We start from the raw sequence: 13,546 nt of genomic DNA, 5'->3' as shown, positions 1-13,546 counted from the left end.
CTGTTGACATTATTTAGTGGATCAGAGCTAACATGAACTAACAAACAACAGTTGTTGTTTTTTAACAGTATCAAAGGTTAATGCATATTATAACAAATGTATTGCCCATTGTTATTTAATGTTAATTTCAACATTTACTAATGTTAACTAATGATATTGTATTTATTTATCTAGTGAAACAATGGGTACTTTTCCTCGGCTGTTGCACATTTTCAAATTGCTCAGGATTTATGTTTTCGGTGGTGTAACGTCTTTCCACATCTTAATCCGGTGACATCTTGTTTTAGGAGCTTTTATTTCTGTACCTGTAAAGAGCAAATAATATACAAGTATCTATTAGTAAAGGTCTAACGTAATGCATCATTGTAAACTACATTCAATTTATGTTGTAGCAATGTACCTATTTACAGCACTAACTGCAATGACAGCACAATAAGTGGCTGTGCCCAGCATGATTAATATTTAGTGTAAAGCATGCCAATTAAAGAGAGTTCACCCAAAATATGAAAACCATTTTGTCCCCTTTGTACTGTCCATACAAGACAAACGTGTTGGGTTTGATTACCAGCATTCTTCAAAGTATCTTCTTTTGAGTTCTGTAGAAAAACAAAAGTCAGAGGTTTGGTAAAATGTAAAAGACAGTATTATGGTTAACTAAACATTGAAATAAATTAATAAACACTTTTCACCAGTCATCACTATGCAGAAAAATAACAGTGAAACCTGTAATAAAATGCTTGAAAAATACACATTCCACAGATCCAAAGCTTGCTGTTGATCAGGTCTCTTCAGTTAATATTCCCCGCAGTTACTGCAGGAAATAACATGGTAAAATGGTCAATGCAAATATTTTACTTGAACTTACTTTCTCATTGTCTCTAATGCACCTTCCTAGTTCAGTCAGGAGTATAATAAAGATGATTTAACTGACTTTGACTGTAACCACTGCTCAGTGTTCACAGGTGTCTGAGTAATGTCAGCTATTCCTTCAGCTTCTATTGGTTACTACAAAACATAGAAATATTAAAAGAAATGTGTAGCATGTTAAGAGAAATAATCAGTTACTCCTGTGTGTCTTTACATCCTGGGTGAAGTACTAAATAAAGTGATGAACTGTGATGCTGTGTTTGCGTTGTAGTCACGTGCGTTTTGGCAGAGATGAGCGTCTGTACATTATATTTAGCATCTGTAAAAGCAGGACAGAGATATGATCTCAGACAAACTGATGCATATATGACTACAGTACATTCTCATAATAAATATGTTAAAGTGTGGAATGATGTGCAGCGCCCCCTAACTTTAGAGCATAGTGATTGAATATTTACTCGCGGGGAGGAGTTTCCTCATCTCAGCTCGTAGACTTACAGATACATACAAACAGTCAGTTCAGAGAGAAATAAAACGCACATAAATTATTTAAACGTAAAACCACGCAATTCACAAGCGTGTATTGAACCATGGATGTCATAACGAATGGTTCAATATTATATTGAGAATAGAAAAAAAGAAAGAAACACACACACTAAGAGATAAAATAGCCTTTGCAAAAAAAGCTGTTAATTAGCATAGTGTGAAATTATATACATACATACATTCATACATACACACATATATATAAAATGTCTATGTGTAACGTGGGAGCTGACAAGAAATGAGGGATGTGGATCCATGTGTAAGCTTTTATTTAGAAACATAGTCAAACACGAGCAGGGTCAAACAATGGCAAACAGGTGTGTTGAGGGCAAGACACAAGAGTATTCCGAGAGCATGCGTGGGTTGTCGATCAGCGAACAATATCCAAAGTTCTTGTCAAGAGGGGTAATCCAAGTACACAAGCAATAGTCCACGCAGGGGCAAACAGAGTCCAAATGGCAAGACAATAGAGAAAAATCCAAAAACAGGCAAAAGATCAAGGCAACGAGTCAAGGAACAAGACTGGGAAACGGGAAACTAGGAAGTGCTTGGTAAGGTAGCTAGGCTAAACAATACACTGCGCCGAATGATGGTGTGAGACTGATTTATATGTGTTTTATTGATAGTAGCTGTGTGTGATTGGTTTCAGGTGAGCTTGTGATTAGAGCAATGGAGCATGAGAAATGTAGTCCAGGGTGATGTGTAACAGTCAGTGTAGTGTGAAAGTCAATGTGAAGAGCGGGTGACCTCTGGTGGTGAGTGAACAGAAGTTTATAGACCAGATCATGACACTATGTATATACATATATATGTATACAGTGCTTAATTTGTAAATTGTGAGGGCCCTGGAACACAGTGTGGTAATGGATCCAGCATGTGATTAGAGGAGGAAGAGGGACTTGCCTAAAATAAAATCTATAGATATAAAACAGTGTAATATAACAATGTTAGTTTAAACATTTAACCTAAATAAATATGCGCTGTTAGGCGCATATCCAAGCGTTTGTGCTGAGAGTGGGGTAACACTTTATTTTGATAGTCCACTTTAGACATTCTACTAGCAGTAAGTAACTTTGCAACTACATGTCAACTAGCAGTTAGTAGAGTATTAGTAGACTGTCTGCTTAATATCTTCTAACACTTTCTTTGTCAACTTATTGTCAACTTATACTAAGCCTAAACCTACCCCTAACACTAACCCTAAACCTACCCTAACCGTCTACTCTGAGAGTTAGTAGACATGTAGTTACAAATTTCTGAGATTTAGTTGATATGTAGTTGACATGTAGTTACAAAGTTACTTATAGTCAGTAGAATGTCTAAAAGTGGACTATCGAAATAAAGTGTAACCGAGAGGGTAAGCTAAGCGCTCTGCATGGAGGTGCAAACATAGTCACTTGCATTTTTGTCCTTTAACAGTAGAAACAACTTAAAATATATTGTAATTTTAATCGAGCGCAGCATTAGTTCAGTCAGGCCACGGAAGCATAGGCTGTGACCAGCTGATGTGGTCAGCTGTCAAATCGCTCCAATAACTACCACTCTCGCAATCATTGCAATACAGCTAAAACAGCATGGAAATTAAGTATATGTTATTTCTTTCACTTCTTACCTGCTGCTTCCTGGCCATGGATATTTCGGACATCTTAGTACAAATCCTTTCCAAAGAGTCTCCGGATGAAATCCCGGATCCAAAGACATCGATCCAACCCAACTAGTGAGACACAGCTCTAGGATAGCATCGAGGAATCCTTTTTTCATCACCAAATGGCCCATAGAAAGGATCCTGTCCACCTTGTACTCTCTGAATGTACAAGTGCCTCCGAATCTGGACCATGATCAACTCTTGACTCTTTTACAAGAAGTCAATCAAGACCCGCAGCCCCCATCTACCAACGCAGTATCTTCCCCGATCTACCGGCCGTAAAGCCTGTGAGAAAAATAAAAAATATCTCCACCGATCAAGTGGACCAAACTCTAAAGAAGGTAAAAACAGCAAGTGCCTCTCTAGCTCCAATACAAGGAGAAGACAAGGAACCCTCTCCGCTATGGACAACAGGATCCAGGCACTGGAACCATAGAAAGTGAAAGTGATGAAAGTGAAGTGACATTCAGCCATTCATATGGGTTACCAAGTATGGTAACCCATACTCAGAATTTGTGCTCTGCATTTAACCCATCCGAAGTGCACACACACAGAGCAGTGAACACACACAAACACTGTGAGCACACACCCGGAGCAGTGGGCAGCCATTTATGCTGCGGCACCCGGGGAGCAGTTGGGGGTTCGATGCCTTGCTCAAGGGCACCTAAGTCGTGGTATTGAAGGTGGAGAGAGCACTGTACATGCACTCCCCCCACCCACAATTCCTGCCGGCCCGGGACTCGAACTCACAACCTTTCGATTGGGAGTCTGACTCTCTAACCATTAGGCCACGACTTCCCTCTTCTCCTGCACCTCGGGCGGTCTTCTCCTGCACCTCGGGCGGCGGGTTGACGGACAGACTTCCAGCTCAACATCTAACCGCGCCTTCACTCTCTTCACGCTTGCTGCTGAACACTAATAACACCGCCGAGCCAGTCTTCACAGTCGCTGTAGCACAAAGTTTTGTATACAATAGTTTCATATTCACGATTGAAAAAACAAGAGAAAATACTAGAAGAGAAGAGAAGAGAATAGAAAAAAAACATTAAATCTGCTGGTGCAAATGGCCACTTATAGATGACAAATTTCAATTTTCTTAAAGTTAGCTCTCCATCATGATGTCCGAAAGGTTTTGGTTAATTTTCCTCACTGACAATCGACACTCGTTAAAAAGACTTTTTGCACATGCCTAATCGAGTCATTGGTGCATCGTCACAAAAAATTATCATTTACACATCTTTTTAACGCTTGTGCATTGTTCAAATTCACTACCCTTTCGTTATGTTCGGGAGGAAAACATCCACTCAATTAAACTGCTGTAAAAATTTATCAGATTCGGGGTTTTTTTTCAATTTTTTTTGCATAAATCTGTTAATCAAAAAATCCAAGATTTTAACTCAAGATTTTAACCGATTTTAATTGCCAAGTTCATTAATGATGTCACTGATTTGGGGGAAAAAACACACACAAAATGACTTATTTTCAATATAAAAGTAATTGTGGCTGGATTTTGTTTTTACTTTTTATAACAGTCTTGGGCATGTCGAAGATTAGTAGCAACATTGGCTTTGATGCATTTTTAGTTTTTGTGCAGCATTAGATTTAAATTTTTTCTCCCTCGTGTGAGATTCTTGATTGTTGGTGGTTTTCCCTGTTGGGAAGAGGTAACATTTGTTATTTTTACAGTTGATCACAAGGTGGGACCATTAACCCTTTAGATAGGCCTGTGCAAAAAAAGCTTAGTTTCTGACTTGTATATGAAGCTATATGGAGTATAAAAGCATATTATATGGTGTGTGTATGTGTGTGTGTGAGAAAGAGAGAGAGAGAGTGGGTGTGAGAGAGACCTTTGCGCACTTACCTTGATGTATTTGAGAAAATGAAAATGTGCACCTCAGCTCTCAGAATTACATGGAGTAAACAAAAGTGTAATTATGCACCTGCTGCCTTTTAATGGTGGTGATAAGTATAGACTAAACAAAAGCAAAGAATGTGGATTTAAACACTTGCATGCCATTGTGCTGGTCATTTAATGGTGAGAAGAACAGCAAGCAACACGAGAAAGAGCTTAACTTGTACTGAAGTTTTAGAAATGATTATGCAGCTTGACCCCTCCAGCGAGCTGCATCTTATTTGAAGTTGGTATTGCATTTTGGTTCATAATACATTATGTTCATAAATTTGATGCAAAGTAGATTTTTTACAGGATTTTAAGGTTTTAAACTAGCTTTACCATCAAGAAAAGACGACCATTTCACACATAGGCCATCCGTACTTTTCACCATCAAAAGGCAGCAGGTGCATAAACACACTTCTTTTTTTATTGTTTACTCCATGTAGTTCTGAGAGCATGAGGTGCATATTTGGATTTTTTCAGATACATCAAGGTAAGTGCACAAAGGTCTCTCTCACATCCTCTCTTTCTCTCTCTCTCTCTCTCACACACACACACACACACACACACACACAAACACTATAATTTGCTGTTATACTCCATATAACTCCATATACAAGCCAGAAACGAAGCCTTTTTTTGCACAGGCCTATCTCAGGGGTTAATGGTCCCACCTAGTGATCAACTGTAAAAATAACAAGAATAACAATAGGCCGCCATACCCAGAGTAGAGTGAGCCTTGACTCCCAAAGGAGGGGAAAGACCAGAGGACTCATAAGATATATATTGATAGCCTCAACTATCCAACAGCTTAGGGTCTGCTTAGAGGCAGGAAAACCCTTTTTAGGGGGACCGTAGCAAACAAGCAATTGGTCTGATTTTCTCCACAGGGCAGCTCTGTGGACAAATGCGTCCAGTGCTCGAACTGGACACATACAAAATAGCTTTTCTGGTCTGGCTCCCGAAAGGGAGGAGGGCAGAAGGCCTGCAGTACTATGGGATGTGGCCTGACAGAGGGAACTGTAGGAATATAACCCACTCAAGGGTATAAAAATGCTTTGTCCATACCAGGGGCAACATCTAGGTAGGTAGGGGCCACCGAGAGGGCCTGAAGATCTCCAACTCTCTTTAGAGAGCTGATAGCCAGTAACAGGGTAGTCTTAAGAGTCAGATGTCTATGTGAGATATCATGTATTGGCTCAAATGGAGCTGTACAAAGAGCCTCTAAAACCACAACCAAGTCCCAGGGGGTAACACGGGGCCGTACTGGAGGCCTCAGCGCACCGCGAAGGAAACATGTAACTAGGGGGTTAGTCTACCCACTAACTGATCATTGAAAGGGACATGGTAAGCAGCAATGGCCGCCACGTACACCTTTAAGGTGGAGTGAGTTAACCCCGCAGAGAGCCTAGCTTGGAGAAACTCCAGAACTGTACCAACTGGGCAGTTAACAGGGTCAAGCTGGCGTTCTCTGCACCATGAGGTGAAGAGTTTCCACCTCAGGGCATACAGTTTCCCTGTAGAGGGAGCTCTGGATTGGAGTAGGGTCTCAATAACCTCGGTTGAGAGACCGGATGCTATGAGCTGTGCCCCCTCAGGGGCCACACCCACAGTTTCCACAACTCCGGAGCTGGATGAACTAGAGAGAACCAGAGGGGACATTGCGATGTCTCCTGAGTCGCAAAGAGGTCCACCTGGGCTATGCCAAACACTCTCCATATCTGCTTCACCACCTCAGGGTAAAGCCACCATTCCCCGGGCCTTGGCCCCTGTCTCGACAGTATGTCTGCTCCCACATTCAATCTCCCAGGAATATACACTGCTCTGAGTGAGAGGAGTTTGCCCTGGGACCACAGAAGGATCTGGTGTGCCAACTTGTACAAGGGGCGCGAGCGCAGACCCCACTGAGTGTTGTCGGTGCGCACCAACACATGGTGACCTCTCAGGTCTGGGAGGAAATGTTTTAATGCTGGATACACTGCTAGCATCTCTAGACAATTGATATGCCATGTCAGATGGCGACCGCTCCACAGACCGTGGGCAGGGTGGCCACTCATGACCGCACTCCAGCCGGTGAGGGACGCATCTATCGCTAGCATTACACGGCGACAAAGAGCTCCCAGCACCGGGCCCTGATTCAAGAACCAAGGTCTCTTCCACGTGGCTAAGACACGAAGGCATTGCCGCGTGACCTTGATAGTTCGAGGTGGATCCACCCTCGGTGTGAAACCCTTGGACTTGAGCCACCACTGTAGGGGTCTCATGTACAGCAGGCCAAAAGGTATCACGTTGGATGCAGCTACCATCAGCCCTAATAGTCTCTGAAACTGTTTGACAGTGAGTGACTGGCCTTCTTTGACTCTCTTGACTGACGTGAGGATTGACTCGATCCGAACAGGAGACAGACGTGCCTGCATCAAGGTCGAATCCCACACTACACCTAGATAGGTGGTTCTCTGAACTGGAGAAAGTACACTCTTCTTGCCGTTTAGTCCAAGCCCAGCTCCCCCATGTGAGTGAGAACGACATCTCGATGTCAATTGTGACAAACCTGTCCTCGAATCTGATATGAGCTACAACCTGCATCATGGTGAGCATTTTGACCTTCAGTGACATAACTGAGTGGTTCAGCTGACTGAAGTCTAAGATCGGACATAACCCCCCATCCTTCTTTGGAACTATGAAATACCGACTGTAAAACCTGGATTCCCTGTCTAGTGGAGGGACCACCGCAATGGCCTCCTTCCTTAATAGGGTATTCACTTGTTGTTCCATAACCAGATCCTGCTGGGGGCCGACTAGTGTCGGTGTAACCCCACTGAACATCAGCAGTGGGTAGCCGAAGTGAATGCAGTAGTCTTTTTCTGCTGTACGCAGGACCCACTGAGATACATTTGGCAGTAGTTTTAACGCTACTAAATAATCTACTAAGGGAATCAGTCTCTCAAGACTGACTTCTGGTGTAAGAGGCCCCCGAAGGGGCGGCGAGATTCTCAGCTCCGCTACGCTCATAAGTGGAAATAACTGAGAGCAGCGCTCGCTGGAAAATGTTGTGCACTGAAACTATGGCAGGGTTGGCAGACTGACCTCCCGACAGCACTGAGGTGAGAGGGCCGAAGAGGCGGGTTGAATAGGGTTGAATAGGGTTGAATAGGGGTGATTCCGTGATTTCGTCATGGAGATCTGGAAAGAAAGGGAGGCTCCAGCGTGGAAGTGGTTGCCTCGGTCGCAGAAAGCGTTCGTCTAACTTGCTTTTCTGCTAGTCAGTTTGTTTCTCAACAGGCCAGTCAATTTTTTATCTGTCTATCTCCTCTAAGAGAGCCCTCCCGGATCGAAGTGTCCGCATTGGCAATCGCTCACAATGCGGACAGTCAGCCCCCTCGAGAGCCGACTCAGCATGCTTTGATCCTATAGTGCCATCTGGAATCGCCCTTTAAATGCCTAGTCTTCGCCTTACTCTTTGGCATATTGTACTGCTTTTGAGAAGCTTAAGACAGAGAACAACAAATAAGACTTACAGGACAGACAGGACAGAGTTTTAGACTCATGTTTCGTCGTCTGTTTGTGTTCCCTTCCTTTTCGCCCATATATGGTTCAGTTCCTGTTCTTTTCTGTTTTCCCTTTAGGTTCCTGTTTGCCATTTTTTGGTTCTGCTCATTACCTTCTTAAGTTCATTAACAATCACCATCAGGCTCAGATGGTGTTTCACCTGCTTGTTTAAAAGTCTGTGCTGACCAACTGGCCCCCATCTTCACATAGATCTTCAACAGATCATTGGAGCTGTGTGCAGTTCCCTGCTGCTTCAAGTTCTCCACCATCATTCCGGTCCCCAAAAAGCCCAAAATCACTGATTTAGACTTAATGACTGTCACTCTCACGTCTGTGGTTATGAAGTCACTTGAGAGACTGGTCCTGTCCTACAGTCACCGGACCTGAACCCAATCGAGATGGTTTAGGGGTGAGCTGGACCGCAGACAGAAGGCAAAAGGGCCAACAAGTGCTAAGCATCTCTCGGGGAACTCCTTCAAGACTGTTGGAAGACCATTTCAGGTGACTACCTCTTGAAGCTCATCAAGAGAATGCCAAGAGTGTGCAAAGCAGTAATCAAAGCAAAAGGTGGCTACTTTGAAGAACCTAGAATATGACATATTTTCAGTTGTTTCACACTTTTTTGTTACGTATATAATTCCATATATAATTCCACATGTGTTAATTCATAGTTTTGATGCCTTCAGTGTGAATCTACAATTTTCATATTCATGAAAATAAAGAAAACTATATGAATGAGAAGGTGTGTCCAAACCTTTGGTCTGTACTGTATATATATATATATATATATATATATATGTGTAGCACGTTATTTAATATTTTGTTTATCTTTTTTTATATTAGTGTTATATTACATCCCTGCTGTGTTATTGCTATGTATGTCTGCACTATGTTTGTACACTGGAAGCTCCTGTCATTAAGTCAAATTCCTTGTGTGTGTAAACATACTTGGTAATAAAGCTCTTCTGATTCTGATCAGTACACAACTGCATCTGTTTTACCCTCATTAGTGATCCTATGTAGTCTCCCTCTTTTGCTCTTTGTGTTTGTCAGTTAATGTAGATGTTACCCTGTGTGTTAGCTCTTTCTTGTCATTGTTTGATAACCCATAAAATAACTTTATATTGTTGGAATTAACATTGTCTGCCTGCTTCGCCATCCTAACAGCAGAGTTTGGACAGATTAACTGACCAGTGATGGGCAAATGAAGCTTCATGGAGCACTGAGGCTTTCTGATTGTTTCTGGAAAAAATTCTACGCTTCGCAAGTGTCAAAAACAACACCATCTGGTGGTTAATAAAAAAAAATATAGCAGCCAAAAGCCTATGAAAGACACTCTGTAGGACGAAGACCACAAATTCCGTAGATTGACTCATGTTACGTAGACAAAAAAAACCTAACAATGTGTGTGTGTGTTTGTTGTATTTCTCTCTCTGTAAAATAATTTACTATTTAAACTGTTGCATTAAATGCCAGTATGAATATCAATATGATGTAATAGAAGAATAATGTTCACATATATGAACTGCTTATGCCATATTTTTTTTTCTTAAATAATGTTTATTCTTCATATAACTTTTATGGCTGGGTATTTAAAAATGTAATGGAATAAGTATGAATGAAAACTTCATAAAGTATGACGTGGCTTCGAACATTCCGATATGTGCACGTGATTGGACAGAAAGTGATGCTTTGTTTTTCGTTGATCACGTGATTCTCTGAAAACAGTGCGTGTTCTGTTATTTTGTATTTCTATGGAATCAGTTGATCATTTGTGTTCTGTTTTCCAAGACATCCGTGCCCTGGATGAGTACATAAAAGAATTCCTCACCTGCTCTCACCAGACTTCCCTCGGCCACTGGACACATGTGGAATGTTTCTGGGGTGGTCTGGATTAGTGGATAGCTATGCGGATGCCACTGGGCGGGTCCACGTGGACCCTGCCTGATTACATCAACATGACACTGTTCCTCAGTGGATCCCATCTCCTTGCGGCCAGCCCAGAAGCATTACTCATTATGGGCATCAACCCAGAGCCAAGTCCGCTATTACTCCGCTGTGTGGAGCCCTTGCAAAAGCCCACCACATTCAGTCCTGTTCCCATGTCCAGCCCAGAAAGGGCTGCGGTGCTCATGTCTGGCCCAAGGAGGTGACTCAGACCCCAAGTCTAGCCCAGAGAGGGCTCCTGTTTCTACGTCCAGCCCAGAGAGGGCTGTTGTTCCCTCGTCTGTGCCAGGAAGGGCATCAGATCTCAAGTTTAGCCCAGAGAGGGCTCCAATCCCAGAGTTTAGCCCAGAGTGGGCTCCAGTTCAAAAGTTCAGCCCAGAGAGAACTCCAGATCCTGTGTGCAGCCCAGTGAGTGCTTCTGTTCCTGAGTGTAGCCAAGAGAGGGCTTCTGTTCCCGATTCCAGCCCAGAGAGTGCTTCAGTTACAGAGTCAAGCCCAGAGAGTGTTGCTGTCCCCAATAATGTTTTCTTTTCTTTTCCTTTTTTTAGGGGAGGGGGGGGGGGGTTGCTATATGCCTCCGGACAGAGTGGCCAAGGCCAAGGCCAAGACCACAGAGGCCAAACTACCTGCTCCGCCATTATCTCCTGGACTACCTGCTTTGTTATGGAATCCTGAACTGCCTGCTCTGCCATGGGCCTGAGGTGATACTGCCTTGGAGGTCAAGTCAAGTCACCTTTATTTATATAGCGCGTTTAACAATACAGATTGTGACAAAGCAATGCAACTGAACAGCATTAAATAGAAAAATAGTGTGTCAATAATGCAAAAATGCAGTTCATCATTGAATTCAGTGATGTCATAATCCAGCTCAGTTCAGTTTATATAGTATCTGTGCAATCAGGTCGATGATATCACTGGAAATTAAGTGTCCCTGACTAAATAACCAGAGGTGACAGTGGCAAGGAACCAAAACTCCATCGGTGACATAATGGAGAAAAAACCTTGGGAAAAACAGGTTCAGTCGGGTGGGCCAGTTTTCCTCTGGCCAGACAAAACCAGCAGTTCAATTCCAGGCTGCAGCAAAGTCTTAACTGTGGATCTGTCTCTGGGGCTCATCTAGTTGTCCTGGTCTCCTCTGACATTCTGTAGAGGTCCTCTCTAGATGCTGATCCACCATCTGGACTGGATACGTACTGGATCCGGGTAACTGCAGTGACCATGTGATCTGGATACAGACTGATCTGGTGGATACGGTGACATCGGAATAAGAGAAAAACAGATTAATATTAGCGTACATGCCATACAATGTAGCATGTACATTGTATGTTATGGGAAGTGTTCCCGGTTCTGGTTTCCTAATTAATGCAGCCAAAAAATCCTTTAATGGATTTGAATATTAGAAATGTGTTAATGTGTTAAAGGTTAAAGAGATGGGTCTGTTTTCCAGAGCACCGGCATTCTTTCCAGACTGAGACTAAAGTTGAACAGAGCCTGGAGCACTCCACTCAGCTACTCTGAGGAGTCTGGACAAATGCCATCAGGTACTGCTGCCTTTCTCTGGTGAAGTCTCCAAAGCTCCCTCTTAACCTGGTCCTCTTCGATGGTCAGTGTGGCCTGTGGATTATCAGCAGTGGAGAGTGTCAGAGAGCTGTTGAAAGTGAGAAGGATTGTTGAGAATGGTCTCTTTCGGTAAAGTGGAGTAATTGTGGGGGGATGGGCACTGGAGAGCAGCAGGAGGCCCTTTATGAAACCTGTTGAAGAACTGGTTCAACTCGTTAGCCATATCTAGGTTACCCACCGTTGCCATCCCTGGCTGTTTAAAGCTAGTCATTTATCTCATAGCGCTCCAAATTCCTCTCACCCTATTCTGTTGGAGCTTGTCCTCCAGTTTCGTTCTGTAGGCATCCTTTCATTCCCTCAGCCTCTGTTTAAATGCTTTTGAACACATTTCACCTAATTCTTGTTGCCTTTTCTAAAGACCCTCTTATTTTCTTTAGGCAAAGGCTTTAGGTCACTGATGATCCAGGGTTTGTTATTGGGGAAGCAATTTTTTTTTATTGAAATTTACTTAAATAAATGTACATAATTAATGATAGTCCATCTGCTCACTATCCTTGTGGTCACAGGCTAGTGCTGAACAGCAGGCTTATGATGCGGTCTAAGTAAAATCAGGTTGTGTTCTGATTTGCCTAGTGGGGGGAGGGTGGTGTAATTATAAGTCTCTTCTACATTTGCATATAGTAGTGTCGTGGTAGTAGTGTTCTGTTATCTCTTGTTGAACCGTTTACAAATTGATCGTGGTGTCTCTATCAGCTCTAACTGTTTGAAAACCAGTGATTGTGACTTTAGAGTCCGGATTATGTTTATGTAGCTGTTTTGCTTTTACTTTACAGACAGACCCGAACACAGTCATCCTTTAGCCGTGTCAACCATCTTTTATTTTATAACCTTTCACCTTTGGACACACCTCTTTAAATCACCCATGCATAACAACACATCTCTCCCCTAAAGAGAGAAAAAAAACACATATATATATATATAAAGAAATGAACTTTTAGAACACTTATACTTTGATATTGCATAGTGAGTCTCATCAACAGTAACAACAATATTCATATGCGATATAACTTTGAATCACTATTAATTGATTTTACTACCTATTCCTTTTTTTACCAAAGAAACTAAAGTCCCTTGTACCTCAACACTTCACATAACTTCAATCAGTCTTTCTGGAGGTTTAACGTTTCTTTTTGGTCTTTGTTCCTTCATTGTCTCTGGTACTGTCTCTGCAACCTGTCCATTCTCTGTAACCATCGACTCAGAAATTACTGCTGTTGTTGTTGGATCCTGCATCTCTGTCTCAGAGCTTTGCTTAGGACACAAATCAATTCTGTTCCGTCGCAGTGTTGTTCCGCCATCCGTCAAAATCTCATAAGACCTTGGAGCCACTTGTTTTTTCACTTTGCCCTGTTGAGACCACATACCTGTATTGTGGTTCCTTATTTTGATGGTGTCTCCCGGTTTCAGGGCTGTCAGTGGTTTCGCTTTTCTATCATACAACCTCTTTTGTTTGATTTTTTGTTTCAGCTTAAAGCTTT

General features: G+C 42.4%; 1 protein-coding gene across 3 annotated transcripts in view; it reads left to right on the top strand.

Annotated features, from left to right (window-relative positions):
- The window catches only part of LOC132099090 (chemokine-like protein TAFA-5), a 400,739-nt gene that overhangs the window by 236,630 nt on the left and 150,563 nt on the right, over positions 1–13,546 (top strand). The window contains exon 3 of one of the 3 annotated variants that reach the window (XM_059505535.1): positions 10,293–10,508. The exons of the other annotated variants lie outside the window; for them this stretch is intronic. Coding sequence (XP_059361518.1) covers positions 10,293–10,399 — 107 coding nt within the window. The 3' untranslated portion in view covers positions 10,400–10,508. Of the gene's footprint in view, positions 1–10,292; positions 10,509–13,546 lie in introns of those variants that run through there. 3 annotated transcript variants of the gene reach the window in all.

Source organism: Carassius carassius, chromosome 22 (genome assembly GCF_963082965.1).
Source record: "Carassius carassius chromosome 22, fCarCar2.1, whole genome shotgun sequence".
Taxonomy (NCBI): domain Eukaryota; kingdom Metazoa; phylum Chordata; class Actinopteri; order Cypriniformes; family Cyprinidae; genus Carassius; species Carassius carassius.
This window is presented reverse-complemented; position numbering and strand designations above follow the sequence as displayed.